This window comes from Haliotis rufescens, unplaced genomic scaffold (assembly GCF_023055435.1).
Source record: "Haliotis rufescens isolate VD_foot unplaced genomic scaffold, xgHalRufe1.0.p SCAF_17, whole genome shotgun sequence".
Taxonomy (NCBI): Eukaryota; Metazoa; Mollusca; class Gastropoda; order Lepetellida; family Haliotidae; genus Haliotis; species Haliotis rufescens.
In genome coordinates, this window is record NW_025963857.1 from 31,959,739 (window position 1) to 31,987,676 (window position 27,938).

General features: G+C 38.4%; 1 protein-coding gene across 2 annotated transcripts; it reads right to left on the bottom strand.

The window, feature by feature from the left end:
* Positions 1–87: 87 nt before the first annotated feature.
* On the bottom strand, positions 88–26,601 carry LOC124142544 (sodium- and chloride-dependent glycine transporter 2-like). Of its 2 annotated transcripts, none has more exons than XM_046511089.2 (14): positions 26,510–26,601; positions 19,506–19,718; positions 19,128–19,259; positions 17,199–17,472; positions 15,554–15,686; positions 14,649–14,783; positions 13,938–14,041; positions 13,678–13,802; positions 13,181–13,293; positions 3,854–3,985; positions 3,460–3,559; positions 1,321–1,421; positions 773–940; positions 88–612 (listed from the first exon to the last, which is right to left on the bottom strand). In XM_046511089.2, exons 2-14 carry the CDS (start codon positions 19,678–19,680, stop codon positions 472–474), a joined length of 1,833 nt encoding a protein of 610 aa, XP_046367045.2. In that variant the 5' UTR covers positions 19,681–19,718; positions 26,510–26,601; the 3' UTR covers positions 88–471. The 2 variants fall into 2 exon arrangements, with proteins under 2 accessions (XP_046367045.2, XP_046367044.2); XM_046511088.2 differs by lacking the exon at positions 26,510–26,601 and adding an exon at positions 20,959–21,030.
* Positions 26,602–27,938: the final 1,337 nt, after the last annotated feature.

Below are 27,938 nucleotides of genomic sequence, written 5' to 3' on the forward strand. Positions count from 1 at the left end.
GACAAAGACAAAGGACAATATTTTGTAAAGGAATTTAGTATTATGTTCGTTATATAATACACGACTCCCTTAATTTATAAAGAACTGATATGACTAATTAAGACTTTCAGCTTTTGTGAATAATTCTTTTGTCTTCCTGTTGAATAGAATCCCAATGACATCACCGTGACGTATTTCTTAAAATACTAAATAGGAACGCATGATACCACGATTTGAAATATGTTTAATATTTATTTAACTTGAGGTATTCTAACATGCAGAAAATATATCTACAACTAACAATATTGATAAACCAAAAAAAAGATGATTATGGTATTCAGAAGGTACAGTTACCAAGCCGTTCTGAGTATAAAATTCATATGTACTTCCTTATTTGTAAAATATAGAACGTCCACGCTAGAGAAATTCCAACTATATATAATGTAGACCTAATGAGTAATCTACATCGCTCCATGGGATCTACTACGATCATCAGGGATCCATGGGATCTATTTTAGGCAATTGATCAATAATTATCTCTTGTGGTGTATGTTCTCTTTCAAGGAAGATTATCCTGTGTTCGGGTCGGGCGGGGCCCCATTCAGGAGACGGTAGACTTGCACTTTTGATACGCTGAATAACAGAAAATAACATTTATGTATGTTCGAAGGTCTTGATAAAAAATTATAAAGTTGATCCAGTTAAAAAGTACTTTGACATTGGGAATTCAAGTAACTCGTATACTCTGTCTTATCGGAAAACAATGGCACACTCCATAACAAGGTAAACATACCTCCATGATGGTTCCATCCCTCTGGGCGACCTGGTAGATCAGCATGACCAGTATCGGTGCAGTCATGAGAACAGCCATAAGGATTCCAACTACTTTTGCGTAGTCTGGATATACGTATGCCCCGTAGCTGGGCGGGTCATACATGAAGAGAGACAGGATCAGAGCCGCCTGTGAAACATAAGGTATGCATGTCATTTATGATGTAACGAACATACCTTTTTTACATCGTTATTTCGAAAACCCATTTCATTCCATTTATATATGATCGGGTGATGTTGTTCAGTCCACTCGGTTATTTTAAGTGTGGCAGGAATGAATTCACTGTGTTTCTATTATCAAATTATGAAATTACTGAAATACAGACAATGTTTACTTTGCAAATAAAGGTAATTTACTTTGTGAATAAAGGTAAGATTTAATGTTCCCTTATACTATATGTAAGCCCAGCCATTGTGTTGAACATGTTAGAAGAAAATAAAGTATACTGCGGGATAGTAGCAGTGTTTTAATAAATGATTTGATAACCTGTGTCAACTTGAGTTACTTACAAAAAGAATAACTGGAGTGATGTAGGATAACATGATACTCAGCACTACTGGGGTTCGTCGCCCAAGCATCATCTCCACGTCCCGATTGAACCTCTTAGAACCTGAAGTAAACATCCAATGCTATATGAAAACTAATGCTCATCCGTATAACTCAGTCGTCTAAGCTGGAAACATTCGCTGAGCGTCACTTAACGAGGGGTGATTGAAATGTTCAGACCTCAGTACAAAGATAATCTAATAATAATCTCAAAATAATCCCTGTCCTCATGAATACTTTAGCCAACAATGTTGGAGGGATGGTATCCAAGTTTCGTAAAAGTATTTCTCTTGGCAGTGGAAAAAGTACTCAACAGCTGCTATAACGTCATGAGGTCCATGTTTGGGAACAGAATGAAGTCTGACGGAGCAAGATCTCAATCAGGGGAATAAAGTGGGTGCTGTGGAAGTTCAAAGCCACACTATTCGACTGTAGCCACTGTTTTGATTGTTGTTTGGACCTATGAAACCATAGTTACAAATCGTTGCAAGAACCTGTTCTGGATCCACTTCAAACAGAACTATATTATCACAATACATGTTGTGCCTGGTGCGTTTTTGTTCATATGTTTGGAACCCAATGATCAGATACGTTCTTCATTGCCAAAATTTCTGTGATAATGGAATGTACTCTCTTCTGGAAGATGCCTACAGAACTAGCAAAATGACGCCCAATCATTCACGGTCGTCATTACCATACTATAGGACGTAACAGGCCTTTCAGTACAGGGGTCGTCTTCAAGGCTCTTCCTTCCACACTTAAACTCTGCAGACAACCTCTTTATGAGACATATAAAGGCTGGTTCTTCCCTGGTGTTCTCATGCAAGTACTTGATCACTGCAAGATTGTGGGTTTGTTTTAGTGGATTTACTTCAGTGACATCATGTAATGTCCACAACAAAAGAGTTTACTATTACGCAACTCATTCTATGTGACGCTTAGAACTTATCAGTCGACAGTCGTATACGTGCTGGAGTCCTATGTTGTGGGTTGGAATACAAGATTTTTGGTTTGTCTACACCTGCCTAAGGGCGCGTTTCTCACCAAATTGGTACTACTAACAATAACAAGAAAATAGCTTCGTCACGAACCCCCGCCATGGGGCACATTCGATTTTTCTTTGCTCATATACAGTCCGTTTGACTCCAAATGAGAACGATGAATTGCAAAATAACTCGAAATCCAGAAAAGTGTATGAAACATCAATACGGTACTTGACCATGAATACCCTGTACCCAACATAATCTGAATTTTGTTTAATTTAAGACCAATGACGGATGAAGTTCTTTAAGAAACTATCATGTAATTTTGTATATAAATGTGTACATGACACGTAGGGGGACAAACCGTGGAAGGAACAGCGCAAGCACGCAGGCACTGCATGGTCTGTGGTAGGGGAAATGACAGAGCGTTAGAGGGGCCGTCTCACAGTTATATCTGAGAAAACTTGTTTCCATTGCAGACGCTATGCAATAAATAAAATAACAAGGAAGAAGGGCAGTAATTCTGTAAAAAATGTAATTTACGGGACCAATTTTCGAACTCAGTCTTGCCAAGTCAGTATGCACTAAGTTGTAAGGAATGGAGCAAGTGACATAACTCTCTAAAAATATTAAATGATGGGACCAATTTTCGAACTCATTTGAGATTATGACCAGTTACATCAGTGTTTATTTAATTTGTCTGACTTAAATAGTTTTTTGAGAACATGTTTCTCCTTTGAGAAGTGGACGGACGGAAAGATGGACAGACGGACCCGTTCCTATATCCCCCGTCCAAATTCGTGGTGTGTGTGTGTGTGTGTGTGTGTGTGTGTGATAATGAGCCTTTGTCATGGTTAGTTAAGGAATTGTCAGATGCCTATGACAGAATCTCTTTTGTAACACAGGGAAATGAAAAATATACATAAAAGGGATGACACTTTGGAGCTTTATTCAAACTGATCACATTTCGTTAGTTTTTAGGTTAGTTTTTCGACAGTCATCTTTTAAATGATTTTTCGCCTTTGAATTTTTTTCATCTCGTCGTAAACATTCGGTCGGTATGATTTTAAGAAACACGAGCAAAAAAAACCCCAACACAACATCTCCCTTATTCCATACCATAAATCCAGCAGATCACCACACACTCCAGGCAACCAATGAGCAGGACGCTAAAGGAGGAGGCATACCAGTCTAGAAGTTGGAAGAGGTAGACTCCACCCTGGGAAGAATGGAATGGGAAACCACAACTGCCAATGAAATCAATACAAATATGTCAATGGAATTGCATGTACCCGTCCATCTTTGGGCATGACCACATTTAACAAAAGCAAATATACACTAAAATATTTTTACTAGTATGGAAAAACAATTTGATTGATGTGATATTGCACTGCCAAAATGCAAAATAACAAATGTTAGTAACTGTGTGAAACGTGTGTCTTTAAATTGTATGCATCAAAAGGATATTGTAGCATGAAGTGCTTGTAAACACACAATGTTATCAATACTTTACCCTTGTCGTGTACGAAATAGAAAGCAGGAAGATACAAAGACAAACTCCAGCTGTGACATGAACTCTTTTCTTCTTCAGATACTGAGGGAAAGCTTCTGATATCCCCGCTATGATCGTCTCGATTGACCCAAACTGTAACAAAGGATCACAAAGAAGTTATGCATTCAAGGCAACTTAGCATGTAAGTGATTGGCTATAGTTCACACATCCATTTGAATTGACGTGTGGTTTTTTTAACGAATACCTATTGTGTACATGCAGTGGACAGAAATGCAGTCTTAAAACTTGGCTATGTAGCCAAAACGATTAAAAGAAATATATCGCAACATTCTATGGCAATAGTCGTCTCTGTATTTATTAAGGTCAAAATGAAAAACGAGGCTATGACCGCAAACTCTCAAAATGGCATCGGACCATTGTCGTGTCCCCGAATGCGTGTCCTTGCGAGATACGATAAATTGTTGAGATAAAACAATCTTGCCAAACAAAAGTTCCATCCTTGAGATGTAGGAAAGTTTTTCACCCCAGGTTTTCCTTAAAATTTTGCAAAAGTGATGAGCGACTGTTGCCTGCCAACTACTGATTTTATAAAAGATTACATGACATACTCAAAATTCTTCTTTAAACAATATTGATTTTTTTCTTGTCACATAGAGACAACATATAATATATATATCATATATTATTCGACTCAAAATAATCGTCTGGAACGTCTCAACAATATGACATATCAATTATGAAAATGCCAATCAAACAATCACATTAATTATGGTCAGAATTTACGAATTTCTAGATCACTATTATATGAACGTATCTATAAACATGAATAAATAATTTATAAAACTCTCTATATATACTTTTTATTAATTTATGCTATTGTATTATCACATCTTTACAATCTCAAATATATGTTGTGGACTTAGATAAAGGTTTTATCTCATTCTTAGATCAGCAAGAAGGCTACAAGTACACTCTGTGAGAAGAAACACTGAAACCAGGGACAGTTGCATCCATTTTTGCATGGACTGTGGCCACAACAACAAGGAAGGCCCCCCTCACACCTATAGGCCAGAACATAGTGTAAGAATTAACAACTATTTACAACTATAATAACATGTTTCATTCTGAAATTAATAATAAAATATCTGTATAGAATCAGAGGTTTGTTAAAGGCGTGTGTCGTTTCTTCCTCGTTATATGTTGTTTGTAGGTGTGAGGAGATTGAGGAGAACCTGTGTCCAGTAGGACGGGATGGACGTGAGGCTGAGGGGAGTGATTATACCATACAGACTTATTTCAAATCAGTGAGATGCAGGCTCGCACTGAACAACATGAACGAGAGAACCAACTACTCAATAACCAGCTCAGAAATTCAGAGACATTTTGTGTTTCAAGATTTCGTATTCACTTATTTTTCATTGTAATATTATACGTCATTTACAGATTATGATAGTTCAAGTAACTTTTAGATTTTGTTGACCCAGTGCCCCAAACACGTGAAGCATGTATCATGTTTGTTCTGACACTGTTTCTTTAGCTGGAAGACAAAGGACAATGCCGTTGATTGATGAAGTGTTCATGTGTTTTGTAAGACTAAAGCTTGGTAACCCCTACAACATTTGGCTGTTAGATTTAATTGTCATCTTTCAACTGTAAGTATGAAAATCATCACTTGGGCCAATTTGTTTTATCTTGTGCTGGGATCTCAGCCCATATGACATTCACGAGATCAGGCCAATTGCCACATGCCTCAAGAGTTCCGACTAACCTATCCATCAACAAGAGTCATTCTGGAATACAATGGAATGATAATTCAAATCCCATCTGCCTTAGTACTGATAGATCATACACAATACATATCAATTTATAGTGTCATTTAAATATGCGGGGGCGGTCGGGTAGCCCAGTGGTTAAAGCGTTCCCCCGTCACGCCGAAGACCCGGGTTCGATTTCCGATATGGGTACAATGTGTGAAGCCCATTTCTGGTGTCCCCCGTCGTGATGTTGCTGGAATATTGCTAAAAGCGGCGTAAAACCATACTCACTCATTCACTAAAGATGCGTTTTGTTCATCATATTAAATCTGATCAACTTATCCTAAGTCAAAAGATATCAAATAATATCTAAATCTGCTAGAGGAATTGAAAATTTTTGAAAATGAAGACAACATGGATTGTCGTCATAACCAGGGGGCGCTTCATACTTGCTGAATTATATACAGCACTGATGCAATTGATCCTGAATAGATTTCTGTGGTGCTTTTTTATAAATTTACCAGATGATTATGATATTATGAGTATATATTGATATCATTGGAGATTTCAACCATATTGGCGGTCCAAATAACCTCCCTTTTCTTATTTAACTATGGTCAAGTTTCAACTGAAGTAGTAGGAGAAACACAAGCCATAGCATCCATTTAGTTGACTCTCCAATTTCTATTGCAGAATTTGGCACCATCAATCAGGCGTTGACGGGTGCTTGTGTACATGTAGCATCTAGTTTCCAAGGCCCACTCATAAAGAATTGTGCTAAAGCTCCTGTTAGGTAGATTTGTCAAAGAGTGCATCTCAGAGATAACAGTATCAAGTCGTTTGAAGCTGCAAATATTTTATTACACAATGTACATGCATGTACTTATACTGATGGAAGAAATAAGGGAACAATGTGTGTATTGAATACAAGTATCAAATATATATGTTATTATAATTGCTCTTTATTACTAACAAGGTTTATCGATTTAACTATATAAAACATACACCAGCGCCACATTTTAGAGAAAACTGTAACCATATATTTATGTCCGGATGCACTCAGTGGATGTAACATAAATTCAGATTTATGTCTGACTAACCCTTTCCTTTCCACACAACAACGATCTTTGAAGACACTTAATACCTCTAAGCTTTATGTACCATACTATATCACTAATCCCTGTGTATATACGAGTATGTATACATATGATTAAGTAATTCGTCATGCTTTCTTGGGCTCGATGTCATCGAACAGTTGGTACTTCAAGATTATGAGCACACGTTTTACAGCAATACAGGATTTATTTCTGTAAAATCATCACAGTCACGAGATCTGAGATTTTATTTATTTAGACATCTTAGTTTATACATCTGCGTTTCAACTTTGATAAATTTATGGGACCAGGGTGCAACCTGGTTTTGTCTTGTGCAACACTAGAATTTTATTTCAACATGCACCTGGAGTAGATGAATCAAGTTCCTTAGCCCCTGACTAACTAGATGAGTGTTTGGAGGACACTACATAAACATCCATGAAAACACAATACTTGAGGTAAATCCTGATTTATGAATGATACCAGAGAAGTCTTTGAATGACAAATTCTGTCATATTCTGGACATAATTGTTAATTTTAATTGTTTAACTTTTTTTCGCTTTGATATTACTCCAACTTTGAAAGCAGTAACTCAGTCTCTTCCTCTTGTTATCTGCAAACTGCAGCCTGGAAGCTATCTTAATCTACACTGCCTCCTCCTTGCTGACTGAGAGCGAGTCAAGCAGGGTAGCCTCCCACCTCTACCTCCTGAACTGACATTCCGTGAGTATTGTCTTTCCTTGGTATATGGCTTGTATTTGGCATGTATGTGGCATGGATGTCTTGGAAACGTCTTGAGGCATGGACCTCACTCCGATCTACTTGCAATGAGCAAAGTCACAGTAACGTGTCCATGGTACTGACAGAAACCAAAAGTACACGGCAAGCGGACTGACACTCACTGGCTCACAGTGGAGAATAATCTGCATATATGCAGAAATAAATCAATTAATACCAAGCATTACTTGTCTGCAACATAGCATCATGTGGTCACAATACCGAAATTAATACAATTCCATGGTAGTAATGGTATTATTATGGTGTTATTTCCATTGACAGCAATATTGAATACGTGTAATTAATTTCAAACGCTGAAAATTCCAATCCAGCAGACTAACTGGTTCCCAAATAGTGATAGTGTTAATAATTAATAGTCTTTTCACATTTTCAACCAAGGTGCAATCTTCGTGCACTCATGTCAAATAACGTTTGGCAACACGGTGACAGAGATAAACTCAGGCAATTTTGAGATTCATTCGTACTTGAATATCATGTTTTCGTTTTTTCCCGCTGTTCAAAGATTGCTTTCAAGCGGCAACAATTGTCATCACAGGAAGCTGAAAATTTGAACGACAAATTTAAATACATCATTCTATATCTACATATTGGTATGTAATGTTTATTGGCTTAATAAATTAAGAAGAATATTTAGTCCTAGGCCAAATGCAAGAAAAGGGCCTATCTTTTAGGATCCCACAGAAGCAGTAAAAGAGTTATCCAGTAATTTTGATGACACCTCCCACCCTCCCTCTCAATATGGAACTAGACACAGAATGTGTCAGGTTACTACAATAAACAAACAAGGTTTTCCCCATTACTTGACCCACACAGCCCGTTTGTTGAACATTTAGAGCACAGTCTATGTTGTAGTGGGGTTGTTGTTTTTATGTCTTCCAAGTTCTGTAGTTAATTGATGGTTACTTAATCTTAGTTTAGATAAGTGCCTTCGATATTTCCTTATTTTACAGTGACTGAGATAAGGTTCTAATTGTATTTTATTTTTAACTGCCCTGTATGCCCCAAGGTTATTTCCTTTGCCTTTGGTTGCATAAACATCTGAAGAGTTTCCTTGAAGAGGGAGTCTAATTTAGACTTTATCGTCTCTTTGAATGCTGGTGATATTAAATCTGAATTAGTTATAATATTGTGTGTTTTTCTAAGAATAGATTGAGTTGGTATACCCATCCTATTCGTTTTTTTACATTTTCCCGAGGCAAAAACTGACTATAAAAGTCCAGTTTCCACCCTTGCCAAACTAGACTTGAATTCTAGACTCGATAGTAGCGCAACCAATGGCTTTTACGAGTTATGCCCCTTCTATGTCCCTCTTATTTACCGATCAGATTCCACCTTTCATATCACTTGCAATTGTTTCAAACAAAATGGCGACGCCAAGTCAAGACGATCTGATCGATAATACGTAGATCCGACCGGAAGCCATTTAACCAATAGGGCGGCACCTCGTCCCCCAAGCACTAACGTTATCCAAGGCCTTTACATGACATGTACATATATTGGTTTTGTGGCACGAAGGCGACTTTTTTTAAAATTTTAGGTATTCGCATGAAGGCGAATCGCGGTGAACTTTGGGGTTTCGTGAATATGGACGAGGTCTGAAAAGGGTTCAAAACACTCAAGGATGCTCTGGCACACGCCAATTTCGTAGCGGCGATGTAAGCGCATGCGGTGCCTAACTTTTGACGGCATTTTGAGGTAACCATTTGAGAATTCGATTATGGAAGAGGTCGAAAATGGATAAAGAACACCCTGGGTCTCGCGAATTTGATAGGAGCGATGTACTGCAAGCAGTGGCATACTATTGATGACGTTGGTACTAGCAAACCGTTGGGGATTTGAATATGGCCGAATATGTTTTCGTACGTTCGTACGCGCGACACTTGGAACCTGCCATTGCTGCTTAATCTATATTTTAATTTAGATATATAATTTGCTGAAGTTATGTGCATCACATTCTAGATTTCTTCCCACGCCCCGATGGTGGTTTCATGTATACAATCAGCAATCTAAGGTCAAGAAAGGTTTATTGTATTGGAGATGCGGGATCCACTACGAAACATTGAAAAGGAACCTTGAGAACTGTCAGCGACATACCGACGCAACAGGGAGCAAACCATACATGTCAGTTACCTATTCACCACGACTAGTGTTATTTTACGTGTAAGGTTGTATGGGCCTTACCTCGCGAAGATATCAAATCGCCCGAGCACTTTAATTAAGAACATGAAAAGATTTGCAAAATATCTGTCGACGCCCAGTTGGCGGTAAACATGGGTATATTTTAGTTAAGAATGGAGACTGAAGATTGTGGTAGGCCTTAGGGCCTTTTTCAGGAGAGGTTTAGCACTATTTTTAAATTTGCCATTTGCTTCAAATGTAATTCCTAAGTAATTATATCTATCCGTAACTAGTATTTTTGTATCACAAAAATATATTTTGTCACCATTTATCTTTAGTTAATTTGTTGCTCAAAATATACTTCCATCAAGTGACACTTGTAGTGTGTGTTTTTTTAATCGGTCAGTAGTACTTAGTCATCGACAAACAACAGTGTTATACTATAACTTTCAGAGTTGATATGAAGTGGAAGATCATTGAGGAATATATTAAATAATGTGGGAGACAAAATGCATCCTTGTTCTTACCCCGATGTTGGAGTTAAAGGATTGTGAAATGCCCTTGTCGGTTTTCACTTCATCAGAGATATCATTATATAGTGATAATATTATGTTTAATACATTTCCTCAGATTTTATTTGATCATATCTTTGTTAGGAGTAGTGATCTGTCAACTGAATCAACTGTATATTCTTTTCTGTTTACTTTTTGTAGAATATATAAATGTTCCAAGAACAAACATATATATTATCTGATGTTCGGTATCCCCTTCTAAATCCAGACTGACACTGGTCTTGTAATACAGGAGCTGGCTAGACTTGCTTTTGTATACATATCTAGATTTTTTCTTTTTTTTCATAAAATATATATGTTCCACAGTCATGGTTAATGACTAAGCTCTATAGGAAGTGACTACTATTTAAGACATTAACCAACTGGCCTATCAATGTACAATATATTGATTTTAAACATTAATTCCTTAATTCCTCTTCGCCTGGAGTTTGTTTGTTTTGAATTGTTTTATTAAAGTGAGAATTCCATGAGATGTTATTTGTTTTTTAAGACTGTCACATATGCAAATCTCTTTGTTTAAATTTTGTACATATTCCTTAAGTGGTTAGTTAGCTTCTCATGATCAAGATACATCAATTCTAATATTAGTTAATAGTTTCCAGGATTGGTTCCTGTTTTGATGAGGTTCCCATTTGTTCCAGCTGAGTTTGTTTATATACACGTTGTTTTCATCTCAGGAACTATTCTATTTTTCTGTTGCCAAATTAGACCCCTATTATTAAATGATATATTGTTTTCTTGTTGAACCCATGATATTTTCCCCCCATGTTACGTTTTGCCTCTTAACATTCAACTTCATACCATTGGTTGTTTTTTTTACATTTGATTTATTTTTGTAAGGCGTTGTTGATAATTTGTTAACGGTTTGTAAAATATCAGAGAATGCACCAACGAGTGCTTCACATTCAGAGCTATCTTGTGAGCTGGAGGTTAACATCAAATTGTTTATGACAGTTTGAATAATTAAGCTAGAAGTAGCATGTTCAACACATATGTGACTGTTAGAATTTTAGCGTCTTCTACCCCTGTATTTAGTGTAGGTTACATTTTTGGCCTTATAAAAAATATGCACATTATATGAAAACATATATTTAAAGCAGTTAATGCAGAATAGAACATATAAATAGTATGATTGTACTGTTAATAGATATTTTAACTTTTCATATGTTTCATTCACATTGTGAATATATCATATAACTACCATTCTTTCTTCTCCTCACTTCGTTTAAAAAGAGCAAACCAAACTCATGGAGCCTCTTACTCTGTGCAGGGGGCACTGGTGGCCCAGTCGTCTAAGGCGCCGCGATTCGCTGTGACACGCCAGAAACCTATGATTGTGGGTTCGAATCCCGGTTCACCCCGATTATGTTTCTAGGTTTGTCAGCACCATACCCATGCTCGTGGGTTTCACCGAAGTGGTAAACGTCTAAGACCTGCATCACTTCGGGCCTTCCTCCCACATTAAGCTGGCACGCCGTGATATAAGTGGAATACTGTTAAAAGCGGCGTTAAACCCAACTCACGCACTCACTCACTCTTACTCTGTGCTGACCATCAGCATTAATTTAAACCATGTGGTCTCATTGAGGCTGACAGGCACTGGTGCTCTATATGGTCCAGCTATGCCGTGTGGGTGATATGGCAGGAGGTATCATATTACCTGATTTTGATATTATAGATATATTTTGCGCAGAAGTATATTCTTGTGATACGTTTATGGGTACAGTTGACATCATTTTGTTTTAATCATCAACTCAGTATACTTCGTCATGCATGCAAGGGTAACTGTGCGACCTTCAACATGCACGGAAGCCGGTACTCGTGATATGTATAGGACTTTGAATTTTTGAATATGTTACAACTTACAATTGACCATAATAATATTTATTATACGTCTTTGAGTTCATGTAAGTATCAGCACTTGCAAGCATATGAATCTAACGTGGTCATTGTAACCAGTCAAAGTAAAGTGATCGTCAAATTGGTAGACATGAATGGAAAACGTACACTTCAGATATGATATGTATTCGATCCATTTTTCAGTTGAGAAGTTCCTGAACTCCTGGCGTTATCGTGAACAAAGTTCTCCACCAATGCAAAGGTGGTGTGCGGTACGCGATTGACGTCGCTTCCGGGAATTTGTTTTGCCGCCATAGTTGTTGAATGTGGGATAAGCCTCGTTTGGGAATGCTCGTTAACATTCATGAATAAATATTAATAGAGGTCTATATTCAAAGGATGAAAGTTTCGAAATTAACAGTCACTCAAAACGTTTGAATGAGCATGCATTCCAAGGCTTTTATTTCCTTATAAATGATTGTGATTAAGTGACCGTGTGCACACATACACTTCCCTACATTAGTGTTGACAAGGTACCAAGTGGACAACATGTGTGGCGCCTGTAACACCATGTAACATTTAGGCTTCCCAGAAGTGCGAAAGGGTGAAACGGTATAGATAATGATATTCATATTGAGTCCATGTGATTGCCCCGTATAGACCCGGGGTAGAATGTGTCCCCAGCACTCCATTGCTAGTCATCAATGGCATCGCAATTGAGGACCTGTGGGAATTCCGGCTCATAATAGGTCTCTGGTCGTAAGAGACAACTTAATGAATAGGTTAATCAGGCTCGGTGGTTTGGTTAAAGACGTGTCATCGTCCTCAGACGGCGTTTACCTTTGCTTACAATGCCATTATCTCGTTTGTTTGGTCAAGACTCGATTATTTTACAGATCGACGTCAAATGGCTGGAATATTGCTGATTGCTGAGTTAAACAATAAGTAAACAAGCAATATTTGCGGATGGGTAACAGACAATTACGAACATACTGTGAAGTTTATCCTGAAGCAAACACACACAAACATAAGTGAATTAACATAAGTGAATTTGAATGATAGTGTTGTGACAAGTAGAACATTTACCCTCAACATGTGCTGGAAATTACAAAATGAAGAAATATGAATATTGTTGAGGGAACCTATATTTACCAGTGTGTCTATCCCCAAAGACAGCAGTGTGAGGAAAAATAGCACTGACCACAGTTGAGGCAAGGGTAGTTGGGCTATAGCTTCAGGGTAGATGATAAAACCAAGTCCTGCTCCTGTCAGTAGGGAAATAAGACCTTTACATTCAGTAACTTTTATAAGAAAAAAGTTTTAGGTATGTCTAAATTATAAACATAAAAAATAATTCAATAGTATAAATATCTACGTATCCACGTCCAAAGTTTTTATTTTCTAAAATAACTACACCACAATATTTATTTAGAATATGCTTCACTCACATAGGTATGTTATAATGGGAATGTGTTTCGGGTTTGCCTATTTTATGACATAAAGACTCGAAATGCTGCCCTGTGTTATGTTCAAATCCATGTTAACATCCCTTATTTTTACAAATTACTTCGCAGTCAACATTGCACTATCCACTACAGCAAATTGTTAAAATAAAGTGTACACTGTATCGCTATACATAATCCTCTGACCTGACGATACTACCTCCGATATAGGTATTTGAGCCTCGTGAGCCATGAATCCTATGGTCGAGAAGACTACCAATCCGCAAAATATACTGCTGGCTTCTCCAAGGATGGTCAACAGTGCCACGTCTCTAAAGTATATTAATATGCGTTATATCATACGATAAGAAGGATGACGTATGTTTAGTACACATCGACACATAACATATAAACAGGTGCACATTGTGGTGACTTAAGAAAAATATTTCCATTTTTTCGAATATCACCTGAGACAGTTGTTATGGAATTTGTTGTAGCTGCTGATAGTGATGAGTGTGCCGAACGTTGGGCCCATGGAATAAAAGGCTTGTAGGAGAGCTTCAAGCCATACCTGCCATGAAAACATACAGGGAAGTATTGATGGTCTGCTGCTATGGCAAAGGGTGCTAATTCTTTCAGTTCTTGGTCCAAACTTGTACTTCAAGAGGATGGACGTGTATGATAGACAGTGCTTTATATTGGCATGTGTCTCAAATCAGATTTCCAATAAGGGTTTAAAATGGTTTATTCTGATATTTGGTTTCATGTTTTGTGAACATTTTACCTGTACTAATTCGATTTCAAAATGTATACTGCTTATGAAATGTAATCGTAGCAATATTTCGCAATAATGAGGTTTCCTCTTTTTCGTTTCCTCCACAATTCCTCTGCTTTGAGCAGAGAATTCGTATGACTATGGTTCGAATTTCTCGCGTTCATTTATATATTTCCACGCATAGTAAATATAATGAGGTCCTATAGTAACCGATGAAAGCACGATGTAATGACTTGTGGTTAACAAAATACATTGTAGTTGACAGGATTCCACATGCCTCACATGCTCTCATAAGGACTCAAAGATTTATGTGTGATACCATGTTAATTGAAGAACAACAGTAAACGGAAAGCGCGCAGTTCGTAATAAATATCATGTTCAATGTCCTCGAACAATATCCAACCTGAACTGATCCAAGTCGTGAGAAATCGGGACGAAGGAAATAAAGAAGTCCATCGCCAGACCCCGGCATCATGCACGACCTTACCAGTAACACCGTCAGGAGAATGTACGGCATCACAGCGGTCACGTACACAACCTATGAAAGATATTTATAGCGCACACGTGAAATTCATATACCAACTATTCTTTTTTCTACACAAAATCCGTTATTGGGATTTTACGGGCAAATTATTCCTGTACCAATGTTTGTTCACAAAATAATACCTTGTGCAAAACAGTACTAACACACAGACGTTACAAAGAGCAGAATACACACACAAACACCCTTCGTGATATATTCCTGTCATCCTAAGAGTCTGTATTACCCACCACACTACGAGGCAACTGATACAGAAACATTATTTTAGCCATCCCACAAGCCGCCAGTGATATAGAAGATGTTCGCCTCTCCATATGCAGGAGACCTCTAAAACCTTAAGCTTGCCATTCCACATGCACCTGATGCAAAACACATACATTTGTCCATATGCTTGTCATCCTTTAAGGCACCTGATGCAAACGACGTAAACAGACAGAATCTTATGGCACATGATGCAAAACACGTACACCTCTCAATTTGCTTGCCATCCAGCAAGGAATTTCGGTCAGAATCGGGCCACCCGATCTTCACCTGCATGTATCAAAATGCAATATAACCTCCAAATCATACTTGAATCACTAAGATTACCCCCAATTCCTTTCCCAGGAATTACTAGTATATCACGAAAGGAAGAAAACGATTATGTTGCCGTGTTGCAGGAATGATAATGTCTTCGATGTTCCAACAATCAGCCAAACCTAAATCAGTCACCCATTGACATTTGTTCGGTACCAGACAATCAGCCTTTAAGTGGTATCGTTACCCACCTTCCCTACAGACCGCACACCTTTCATCAAGCACAGAAACACTAAAGTCCATGAACACAGGAGACTAAGAAGCAAGTGTGGCTGCACAGACCCAAAATCGTCGATCCCAGTTGACACTCGAAGGGCGTTGAACCTTGCAAGACAGCCAGAGAGTATACATGTCAGTACATTGGAAGCATTCTATAACACACAAAGATCTGATAAGAATACTGAATTTATCATGAACTCATTAAATAAACTTGAGGCTCACTGGAGTATAAATATATTTCGAGCAATGTTTATCCCTGTAGTAATCAGGTTTTCACGTAGCTGTAGCTTGTTCAGTGGTTTACAATAGTAGATTTAGTATGTATACTAACGGAAAAAAATAACTGTGCTTCTTATAAAGAGGAGTAAATGCATGCTATTGAAAATAACATCATATTCTGTCATTCCTCTTAACAATGTGTTATCATAACAAATGTATTGACGAAAGCCACACCTGGTAGAGGAAGCAGAGCAACACACCCAGAAAGAGGGGTGGTGTAACGTACGAACGCAATTCTCAATGTCAATATCGGTTGTGATCACCATTTGCGTTGATACAGACGAGACATCGGCGACGCATTGAAAACCGCCTGGGTAATGTTGTTCTCACTGACAACCAATGATTGGCCTAACTGACCTAACGTTACCGGCTTGTTATGGTCCTGTCGTAGGCGTCGACCTATGATATCCTAGAGAAATCTTGAAAACCAGTCGGACATGGCAGTACAGCAATGCTTTGCTGCCTCAAAATGTGGACGGGAATTATCCTGTAGCCACGTAAAGTTTCGTTCCTACATTCGCACAAAAGGTAGAGCATGATCTCGAACGATGTCGCCCCAAATTGCCATTCACAATGATGAGTTGTGTTCTCCCATGAGTTGTAATGCCACCATATACCATTACATTTGCACCCCCACATTGACGACTTTGAGTAACGCAAGAGCCGCTAAAACGTTCACCTTGAAGCCTGTGCACCTTTGTACGATGGTCAGAGCTGTCCGGATGAACCCTAGACTCACCTGTGAACAGTATAGTGTCTCAGTCTTGCTTTTAGGAACTTCAGGTGCTGTGTACACCATGCAAAATTGGAAGCAAAATTTGGCACATCGCTGAACATTGGGGCCGGATGTTCGGCTCCATACGGTTCTGCCACTAATTGGTCTCAACCCTGATTGGTCCGAGCTGTTTAAGTGGCTGTTTGGTATCGATTCCGTAGATGCACCTACCGAATATGGTTGTCTTGGACGGCATGTCCGTGGAAAGTCATGAGTGTTGCCCTGCTTTGTTTTTCAGCAAGCTGTGGCATTGCGTAAGCGTTATTTATGGTTAAGTGTTTTATGAGCCCCTGATAGATAAACAAACATTATGTGCTGTTCACATTAGAAATGCCAAATGTGCGAGTATCATGCTCCCAACAAACACGCAAACATCCAAATTGTGAGCCATGCATCAACGTGCACATGTAAACTGTGACTCACGACCTTAAAGTCGAGGAGATGTCTTCAGGAATATGTTAAAGATGCATTTTTTAATTTCTGAATAAATATATTTTTATTGAACTTTATATGAAGCACAGTTACGTTTTGTCGTTAGTATATACATGTATTAGAAAACCAACTGCCAAAACTCCTCCGACGCCGTCAATGTCGTGTTGGGCTTTCTCCATACGGCGTTGTGCAGAAGTTGTTGTTCCACAGTGCTGTTGAAGTAGACGGCAGATGAGCCATTGGTTACCTTATTGATACACACTGGGGTATTCCACCAGTTGTCACACGTTGTCCAGGGCAATAAAGACCTGAAGGATTGACCCAGATAGTATATTGCCCAAGCCGTTATGAGAGCGTACGGCATAATTCCAATTATGCTTGTTAACAATTGGGAGATGCCAATTCCTGAAACAACAAAAGTAAGTAAGAAAAGGCATAGCTGAAAATATTAAATTTCGTGTCTTGGGTATACTATATACTATATGTTATCCCCGGAATGTCTGCTGTTCGATGTGATTTACTTTGCAATCAGAAGTGATGCCATTAAAATGAAACTGCATATAAATTTGTTAGATATGTGACTTTCTGTTTTAAGTTGTATTCAAGGGGAAGTGCATGTAAAAGTGTTCTTAAAGTAGCTCGAACTGAAACTGGGCACCCTCTGTCGTACTGCATCAAACATGTTAGATATATCTTTTCCCACACCGGAAGTCGTATGACATTGAGTCTTGTTATTAAGGATGCTAGAGGGATCTGATATGAATATAGATACATTGGTACGGTCAGATGTCATTTGGTTCAATAATGCCTTTGGGTGGAAGGTTTTGGTGAATTCAGGAAATGCGTTTGTGTGTGTGTGTGTTATCACATGTAACTGTGGAGACATACATTTGAGTGACTTCATGCCCCGTAGCCACCAGATTAGAACACAGGATCTCTGTTGCCAAATATGACATGGAACACCTCATAAAAAATGATGACCACGATACTGGCTGACAACGAAGCAAAATTCTCCATAATCGCTACTGGCTTCCTTGTTATATTGTCATCTTTGTACATTAATCCTACCTTGGATAAACATATCATAATTTACGTATGTTAACTCGATATGCTTACTCAGTATTAACCAAATGAAGGGTCGAGAATTTAGCCGTGAAACGTCGTTGCAAACAATATAGAAGTTGTTGTCCATATTGAGTGGCGGGTGCTACCGGTATAACAGGACACCTGGTGTGACCACTGGTTTTCAGTGATCCATTCATAAAGTTGCCATTACTATTCTGCCTCATAGGCCCACTAGTATCTGTTTCGGCATATAATCGAGACTCGAGATTATTTTCTGTCGTTGACGTTATATTTTCAAAATCACGAATATGTGGGACGTAACACTTGAGGACTCCCACTGTTTACTTTGTGTCAAGTTACTGTCACTTCTTACATATTCATATCTATTCAGCACATACAACTCCGCCAAGCAATACCTACACTCTTGTGGCACGGCACGTCCATAATCCCTGCAAAAAACTGAACTGTGCAACTTATTCATTTGACTTTCAGTTTTTCTTCTGTGTGTATCAGAAATCTCCATATTCCTTAATGAGGTTTTAAAGTTTTACAATAATGCTCTTACAGTTAAATAACATCAATTCAGGTTTGGACAAATACATCCAAAATCCCATGCCTCGAGCTTTGTTCGTTTGTTTTTTAACGCCACAATATTACAGCTATGAGCTGACGGCCTGTAAATAATCGATTCTGGACCAAATCTGGAAAAACCAGTGGTTGATATGAGCAGCATCACACGCCGTCGGAGAACAATGACATGCAATATACAGTCACCGAGTCTGGACACCTCATTCATTAAGTCGCCTTGTGTGGCTAATAGCGCAAAGTTTGCTGTTGATGACACCACCTCGGGTGTAGATGTTCTGACAACATTCACTCAGAGGTAAAGGCTTGACAAGGGTTGTATGAGCAATGCCATCGTCGTGTACAGTTGGTAAGAACGTAAAATGTCAAACAGGGTCATTGTAAACCAATATCAAGAAGAACAGAGTTACCTTTAAGTAAAGGACATAGAACCCAAACATGAGTAGCACTCCTGCTGGAGAACTGGCTGATGGACACCTCCAGGAAGAACAACGGAACACCGCATGCGATGATTGCAGTGAAATATGGGATGAGGAAGGCACCTGGTCAATGCATTAAATATTATTATACTGTGTGAAACAAATACATGATAATAATAAGAGTAATATTACTATTTCAGGTTTTCAAGGAGAGGCTATCTGAACGAACCCTACATCGAGTTTATCTGGGTAATGCAGAAGGCTGCAGTGTTGTAGAGTCTTCACATTCTCCGAAATTTTGACTGGGCATAATTTGTCTGTGAAGATAATAGTTCAAGATCATTTTTACATTATTGTTATTGTACTTACCACCACCGTTTCTGTTGCAAAGATACGGGAATCTCCAGAGCGAACCAAATCCAACACTGTAGCCAAGCATGGACAAAATATACTCTCTCTTCTCAGCCCAAGTTTCCCTCTTCGACCTATCTTCCCCCTCCTCTTTCACATTGTCCTCCGTGGATAACCCTGCATTCTCCGGCATCGTGATACAAGCTCTACTCAAAACGACAATCCAAAGACCTGAAAAGTAGGATCTGTGAGGTTATTTACATTTATCTGCTTTCAAACAGACGCGGGCAAGCATAAATAAACTTGCTCTCTCTACCGATGCTCTCTGTACTTATGGCATTTAGAAGTGATACACATTAGGAAGAGAACTTATGGATGTCAACTGCTTCATTAGGAAACACAACGTTTCGGGGTATATACTTACTCCTTCATCAGGTAAATAAATGCTATGAAGCAGAGAACATATATATGTACTTGGAAGAACAACAAAGGTAATGAGCCCCGTGAAGATGCTTGCCGTAAAAGGCGACTATGCTTGTCGTAAGAGGCGACTAACGGGATCGGTTGATCAGGCTCGCTAACTTGGTTGATGCATGTCATCGTATCCCAATTGCGTGGATCGATGTTTACGATGTCAATCACTGGATTGCCTGGTCTAGACGCGATTATTTACAGACCGCCGTCATATAGCTGAAATATTACTGAGTGCGGCGTTAAACAACACACAAACAAAGGTAATAAGATCACAAAGGTGGAAACTTAACAAGGGAGGCAAACAGTTAAAGCCGACATACACTAGATTTTTAAACACGTTTTGTTTGGAAGGTACCCGGAAGGTATCCGGACCAGAAACATTCCGGATCCAAAATGTGAAGGTATCCATCCGGAAGGTTTCACGCTGTGGCATGAATAGCGTTTTGTTGATGATTGTATCGGCTTAAAATCTGCTGAGAAGCAGAGTACATTGTACGATTCCGATTTTATCATAATTATGTGTTTATGAATCATTATCAAATAGCTATAGTGGTGATATCAGGCTTTTGCGAAAAGGTGTGCATATCCTTGCCCATCGGCAGCACTCGTTACAAACAAGCACTCGTTACAACAAATTGTTCAGCTGAACAAACACGGGCACATATAAGAATTAGTCAATATATCGAATTGGTTAAGACATCAAAGGCATACGGTGATTACTGTTCTAAATTCAAGTTACTATATACGAAAGTTTGAATGAAAGACTGAACATTAAACACAATAAGATAACACAATGTCTTCCAAAATAAGGATTTTTTTGGGTCTGCATGTCTACCAAATCACAATTTGAATCTGTTGAGTTTGGGAAGGCTAAGCACGTGTTGCCTCCGAGGAGGAAACTTGGCATTGAAACATGTAAATAATCCATTTATTGCATAGGTGTTGTTTTTAGTTAAAACAAGTTTAAGGTTAGGTTTTTAGAAGTTCGTTTACTTACAGTGAAGAGGGAGACCCACCAATGCATGAAACTATAATACAATGCTGTCACACAGTGGCGGCGAAGGTCTTGTTTAACTTGCTTATACTGTGTACATAAGGATTTGAATACATATCTCATCCGTGAGTAAAGCTGACCTGGATCTTTGGTATTGACATAGAAAACTGTCATGTCAGCAAGAAATGATTTATTAAAGATGATTGTTGTAAAGGGCGACATAATAGGATTAATTTAATCACTATTTCTGACGTCGTCACTCTGCTATCAAATACAAATACACACTGGATAGGTGGCTGGGGAATGTGTCGCCCCGTTGTCTGAAACGCGTTCAGGAATACCAGAAAACCCATGTTTGTGAGTCTGAATACCATATAGGTCGGGACTGTGTCTCTAGTCATGTCAGCACAACACCAGAGCTCGTGGACCCGTGAAGATCAGGGGTAGAATAGGTCTTCAGCAACCCATGCTTGCCGTAAAAGGCGGCTATGCTTGTCGTATAAGACGACTATCGGGATCGGGTGGTCAGGCTCGCTGACTTGGTTGATGCATGTCATCGTATCCCAACTGCGTTGATCGAAGCTCATGATATCAATCACTGGATTGTCTTGTCCAGACTCGATTATTTACAGACCGCCTTAATATAACTGGAATATTGCTGAGAGCGGGGTTAAACAACAAACCAACCAACCAACCAGAGCTCGTGGGGTTCATCACAGTGATACAATCTAAGACCTGCATCGCTTAAACAAAACTAACGGCGTTAAACCAAACTAACTCATTCACTTGAGTAGCTAATGTTCATTTTGAATGTGTATATAATTTGGAATGTGATTTACTTTCAGAAAAGTCAAGTTTGTCAATATCGTGCGTAATAAATGATTAAGTGGTTGAGTATGATTTTACGCCTATTTTAGCAGGATTCAAGCAATATGTCTGTATTAAATTTTGACCTCACACATTGTACCCATGTAACGACCAAAACTTGACGCTTCGGCGGAAGTCCCTCGCCCTCTGTATACACATATGTTACGAATTATATCAATTTATTATTACAAGTATTTAAGAGCTTATGGCAATGGTATCTTCCTAGTATTTAGGCATATATGTTAAGACACTCAGCTCAAAAAGTAATATTTATGTCAGTACATGATTGGTGCGCAGTTATAGTGCGCTTTTAGCATGATACTAGCATGGGAAAAGGGCAAAAACAAATGGACTGTTATTGTTATTATTATCCTTATTATTTATCCCCTTCTTCTGTGATGTGACACAAACCCACATGTACATAAACATCTTTTTGAACCCTTTTGTGAGTTAAAATGCATCGAGTAAACATGGTTACCTGAGCTAATGCAATTTGATCTAACATACACATACCCTTCTGCTAGGTACATGTAGGCCCTGTGTGTAGTAATGCCATTATGTATAGTGGCAGCCACATAAAGTAAATATTTACTAGCCAGTGTTTTGTTTGTTTGTTTTTTAACATCGCGCCGAGCAATTCTTCAGATGCTAGTATGTGACAACGGCCTGTAATAATATGTTTCATATATATCGGTCATATCCTACATAATTCATAACAACCTTATGCTGATATATGATGTAGTTCTATATTTTCAAACGTAGTGTGTTTAACTTTTATATTGTTATCTGTGATGTTAATAATTAGGGGCGCAAATACACATTACATGTTATCCGAATCACTTCGAATGATTGGGAGAGCGTATTATGACATTATATTAATGAAAGTTACATGTCAACAAGTATCATATATATTGTTCGACCCGTGAAGATCCGGGTTAGAATTGGTCTAATGTTTGTCGTATGATGCGACTAACGGGATCGGGTGGTCAGGCTTGGTTGATGCATGTCATCGTTTCCCAATTGCGTTGGTCGATGCTCATGTTATCAGTCACTGGATTGTCTGGTCTAGCCTCGATTATTTACAGGCCGCCGTCATATAGCTGGAAAATTGCGGCGTTAAACAACAAACAAATATATATATTCTTCAGGAAAAACTGAGTTGGTGAGTGAATATGGTTTTACGTCGCTTTTATCACTTTTCACGAAGGAGGAAACAAAATAGGCTCACATGGTATCCAAGTGGGGTATCGATACATTGCCTTTGTAGTGACAAGAGAAGCCATTAAGCCAATAGGTGACCCTATTTAAACTGGGACCTCAGGCCTATCCACAACGATCAAGAACTATTGTAACCCCACGCGCAGTATCGTATGCCTTCTGACCTTGTACTGCCTTTGACACGAAAATAAAATATTCTCCTAAGTCTTCTATATGTGGTGCAAGTTTATAGTTCATTTTAATAGTAGCTTTAGAGTGTACACGAATGCTTTCCACACGTATATGTACTTTTCTCACTTGAACAAACTGTCTCCTTCTGACCCGTTTTGCCAGATAAACAACGCATGCTCATGTAATACGACGAGTACTGCATGGAGAATGCTCAAGGTCGACGTCGCAACAACCGCCATACAAAAAGGCGCTGTAAATGTCAATCTTGCCAATCATCGATGTACTCGCAGCTACACATATGATTAAGTCTTAACCATATGATTAAGTAGACTTTAGTGTAATTTCCTATCATGGTGTGGGTTTTCAAGAGCTTTCCTCTATAAGGGGGTCATATCTCTTCCTCGGCCTTAATAGGCGGTTCACTGGTCAGTATCCAGCCTTACATGTATGAAGACTTGTGTCCCGGGCCAATTTCAATTTACTAGTAGGTACCATCTTATACTATAGGTTTTGAGGTAATGAAAGTATAAACATTTGTGTTGGCCCTCACATACATGATTTGCAAAATGTCGACAGTCGTTTATTTGAATATGTAAACAATGCAGGGGTGTAAGTTTGAGCAATGTCGAACAATCTCAATCACATCATGCCTATAGTGTCACAATCATATTCCATTGAATATAGCACTCTGCTGTCATCGGGTGATGTCATCGGGAGGCCAAACTAGTGACCATGAATTAATTTAAAATATGTATTGTTATTGGTTTTGAGGTTTACAGATTTGTTCATTTCACAGTCGAACATATATTTAGGGTGATATTATCTAGGTAGCATCAATCATACTTGGAATTAACCAATGACCCGCTCCTTTTCTGATATATGAATAAAATCCCCTGGCCCGTGTTTGACTATAAAACCTTTCAATACAGATAGACATATTGGAACACATTGATCAACTATACATTATGTAACTCTTACAGCGCTTTCGGGTCCATATATACATCCCAGTTCTAGCATTCAAACGTTAGCCCAACGTTGGTAATGGTTGGCAATGCCGCCGTCGTATTTACTACGTTGCCCCAACGTTTTGACAACGCCGGGGAACACTTCAGAAATTTTATTCAAGGGACTCCACATTGACAGCTCCTCCTAGTTAGCGATGTTCAGACAACGCGATATCAGAAGACACAAGCACGGTCACGGACACAAGTAGTGCTTTCTTTAATATGGCGGTAACTTTTTAATTAATGCGTTTCTATAACATTTCCAAACAGTACCCGGGAAAAAGCAAATGTTCACTTTGAAATATAACCATGAGTCATGATCATTTATTTATAGAAAATTGTAAACACCACGTTCACTTACTTCATAACTGAGCCGACAGACAACATGTCAACCTAACAAATACTGACTGGTATATTGAAATAAACATTGGTTGTTTATAATCTCGCGTATGGTTGAAGACAATGATCTCATTTGAAAAGGTCAACTTCGCTTTTACTTGTCACGGCGGTCAGTGGACGTGGGATGGTTTTTGTTGTTATTTTAGATGGGTCGATGGCACATTCGCTTGCAATTACTTGTATATTTTTAGCAATTATTAACTCCCGCGGTGAGTTATGGTTAATACTAAGGGTACATGTACGTACTAGATGAAGTAAATTGGGTATAAAATGGTAATGAAATGTCTGGCTGTCCAGATCTGTTTCGGTTTCGTCTCTAAGACCCTCTAAGATATCTCATATTTTCCCAACATAAATACTTTTCCCAACATTAATACCATTGTAAATATTAGAACATATAAAATATCCTGGTATAGTAATACAGAAAATGTGAATAGTAGTATGTTTAAATGCTAAATTATCAACCAAAGTGTACAGACAAAGAAAAAAGTCTAAAAGGAGGAGGCAACAAATTAAAACAAATCTAAGGTCATGTCATTAGATTGTACTTGTGTCATTGTTTTACTCAGTGGCCAAGGCACATGGGTCCATTGATACAGTTGAATGTTTTTTTTTTCTGACTGAACAAATAGTATTCATTTGACGATTAAAAGGCTCCTCGGCCACTCATCCCAAGATCTGACTTCAGCTTTAACAATAAAATAAAGGGTCGGCGCAACCAGAATTATATATTGCTAATATGTTGCTGTGATATTCACTTTTATTGTTTTTTTATGGATCATGGGGAATCAAATACATTAACTATTCTGGTCTTAATCTTGACCTCAATACTGAACGTATGAGGTAAGGCCAAGAACAATTCAGCTGCAAGTTTTTAGGAAAATCAAATATCATTTAATTGTACTGACATATTGATACATATAATCTCGATTCATCGATATACTCGTAGCTTGTTACAAATTATCTTTAGCCATCGATATACTCTTAGCTTGATGCATATAATATATGGTCATCGATAAAGTCGTAGCTTGTTACATGTTATCTTTGGTCATCGATATACTCGTAGCTGGTTACATATTATCTTTAGCCATCGATATACTCTTAGCTTGATGCATATAATATATGGTCATCGATAAAGTCGTAGCTTGTTACATGTTATCTTTAGCCATCGATATACTCGTAGCTTGTTACATGTTATCTTGGTAATCGATATACTCGCAGCTTGATACATTTCACCTTTGGTCATTGATATACTCGTAGCTGGTTACATATTATCTTGGTCATCGATATCCTCTCAGCTTGATACATTTCACCTTTGGTCATCGATATACTCGTAGCTTGTTACATATCATCTCGGTTCATCGATATACTCGTAGCTTGTTACATATCATCTTGGTCATCGATATACTCTCAACTTCAGACATATCATCTCGGGTCATCGATTTACTCGTAGCTTGATACATATCGTCTTCGGTCATCTCTTTACGAGAAGCTTGATAGATGGCTTGGGTCATCGATTTACTCAAAGTTATTCGCGTATCATGTTGGGTCGCTGATTTACTCACAGCTTCTTTTTTACACTTTCGCTTCATTGTTTGACATCAGGGTACTGTCCATAACCGCTTATGTAGGTAGTACATTACCCGCTGGGAATACCGTTCACAACAGAGCGACGCGCATTAAGTGGGTCTACAATGACACATCGTTAATTCTCGACGCCAACATGTGTACGCCAATGGGAAAGTTCTCATAATCCACGTCTTTGTCTTATTCAAACAGAGGGACTATTCCACTATGTAATCATATGGCATCCAGGTGAGAAAAGAAACGAACGTGGATTCATTCCAATATGATTCCTGACCTATACCAAACATGCAACCAGTGACGTTACTTACAAGCACCAGTGCAGCTCCTCGTTCATTGTCAAGCAAGATATATGTAGGACATCACATATAGTGTAGTTAAGCACTTCTAACCTCACTGTATAACTGTATGTACATGCACGTCTGCATAATATCTGTGTGTCAAAGGCCCCATTTAAGGTCAGTCATTGTGTACTTTCCTCATTTCTATGCACGTAAGTTAATGAAGTCTACAGTTGCTGGGGTTACCAACCATGATGGCATCTATTGTTAAGTTACATGACGTGTATATTCTTTCTGTTATATAATACATGTAGTTCCTGATATATATTTGTTATATGATATCACGTGTTCTTTATGGACACTTTATAATAATCGTCCATACTTGAGAAACGGGCTATCCAAAAATACATTTCCCGACCCAAAATCAAAATTTGATACAGGGATTCCTAAAAAGGAACCGTAAAGTAAGTATATATTCCCGCATAAACATTTTATCTCCCAAAGCGCTGTAAAAGCTGGATATTTACCTTCTCTTGGTTTTCTACAAAATATCCACAGAGCATCTGTGAACTAAAGACACGTTGAGAACAAAATCAACGAATGTCGAGACTTCTTCCACGCATATAGAAATTTTATTGAAAACACGTCTGTCTATTATGAATGCAAGGAATTCGTAAAGGACTTGCGTGAGGTGCTGGATAAACGGTGAGGGCGAAATTCCTTTCGTACTGGGCCTTCTGAACTTCAGGGAAATCCGAGTTTTGTTGAGTGTGAATTCAGAGCACGTATCGGCATCTCTTCAGTATAACTGCTCATATTTTAAATCATTTTAGAAAGCTGAATATAATGCTTCTAAGTTAAGTACTGACCACGTATTGCGACTAGCGACGTCGAGTGTTTTCAAAAACAAGAAGAATGGACAGTCTGCTGATTGTGAAGGTGGATTGAATCTTCTTTGAAAAGGATGTACTTGTCCTAATGAGATCAAGGGGCGATAGGGGTCGCCTAGATCGCCCCTCACATCAAAAGCCGGCGTTCGATTACCCACATTGGTACAATGCATGAAGCCCATTTCTGGTTTCCCCGCATTGATTGTGCTGAAATGTTGAAACCTTTCCTTGTTACGTGATCTGAAATCATTAGATTTTCCGCGGTTTCCAATCACAACAACAATCTCTGACAGCTGCATCACAGTAGAAGCTGAAATGTCTCTCAATTAGGTGCGGTAGTCAGTGTAAAGGAAATGTAGAAATGTAATAGGAACTCGTCAGTTAAAAATGGAAAGCCAGAAGTTTCTAGATTTTCATCCAGAATTCAAATATCTAGTAATGAATTTGTTACGACCTTACTGAGAAAATTCAAAGCCTGCGTATGGAATGCATAATGGTTGTTAAACGTAACCTGAAAAACATAAAATCCAATATTGTAAACACTCAAATTTTTAGACTTCACATGTCAT

Coding starts and splice junctions, on each gene's coding strand:
- LOC124142544 (XM_046511089.2), bottom strand. CDS start 19,680: ATGCCGGAGAATGCAGGGTTATCCACGGAGGACAATGTGAAAGAGGAG. Junction 14,042..14,648: donor CACGACTTGGATCAGTTCAG/GTTGGATATTGT, acceptor TTTTCATGGCAG/GTATGGCTTGAAGCTCTCCT. Junction 13,294..13,677: donor ATCGGAGGTAGTATCGTCAG/GTCAGAGGATTA, acceptor CCCTACTGACAG/GAGCAGGACTTGGTTTTATC.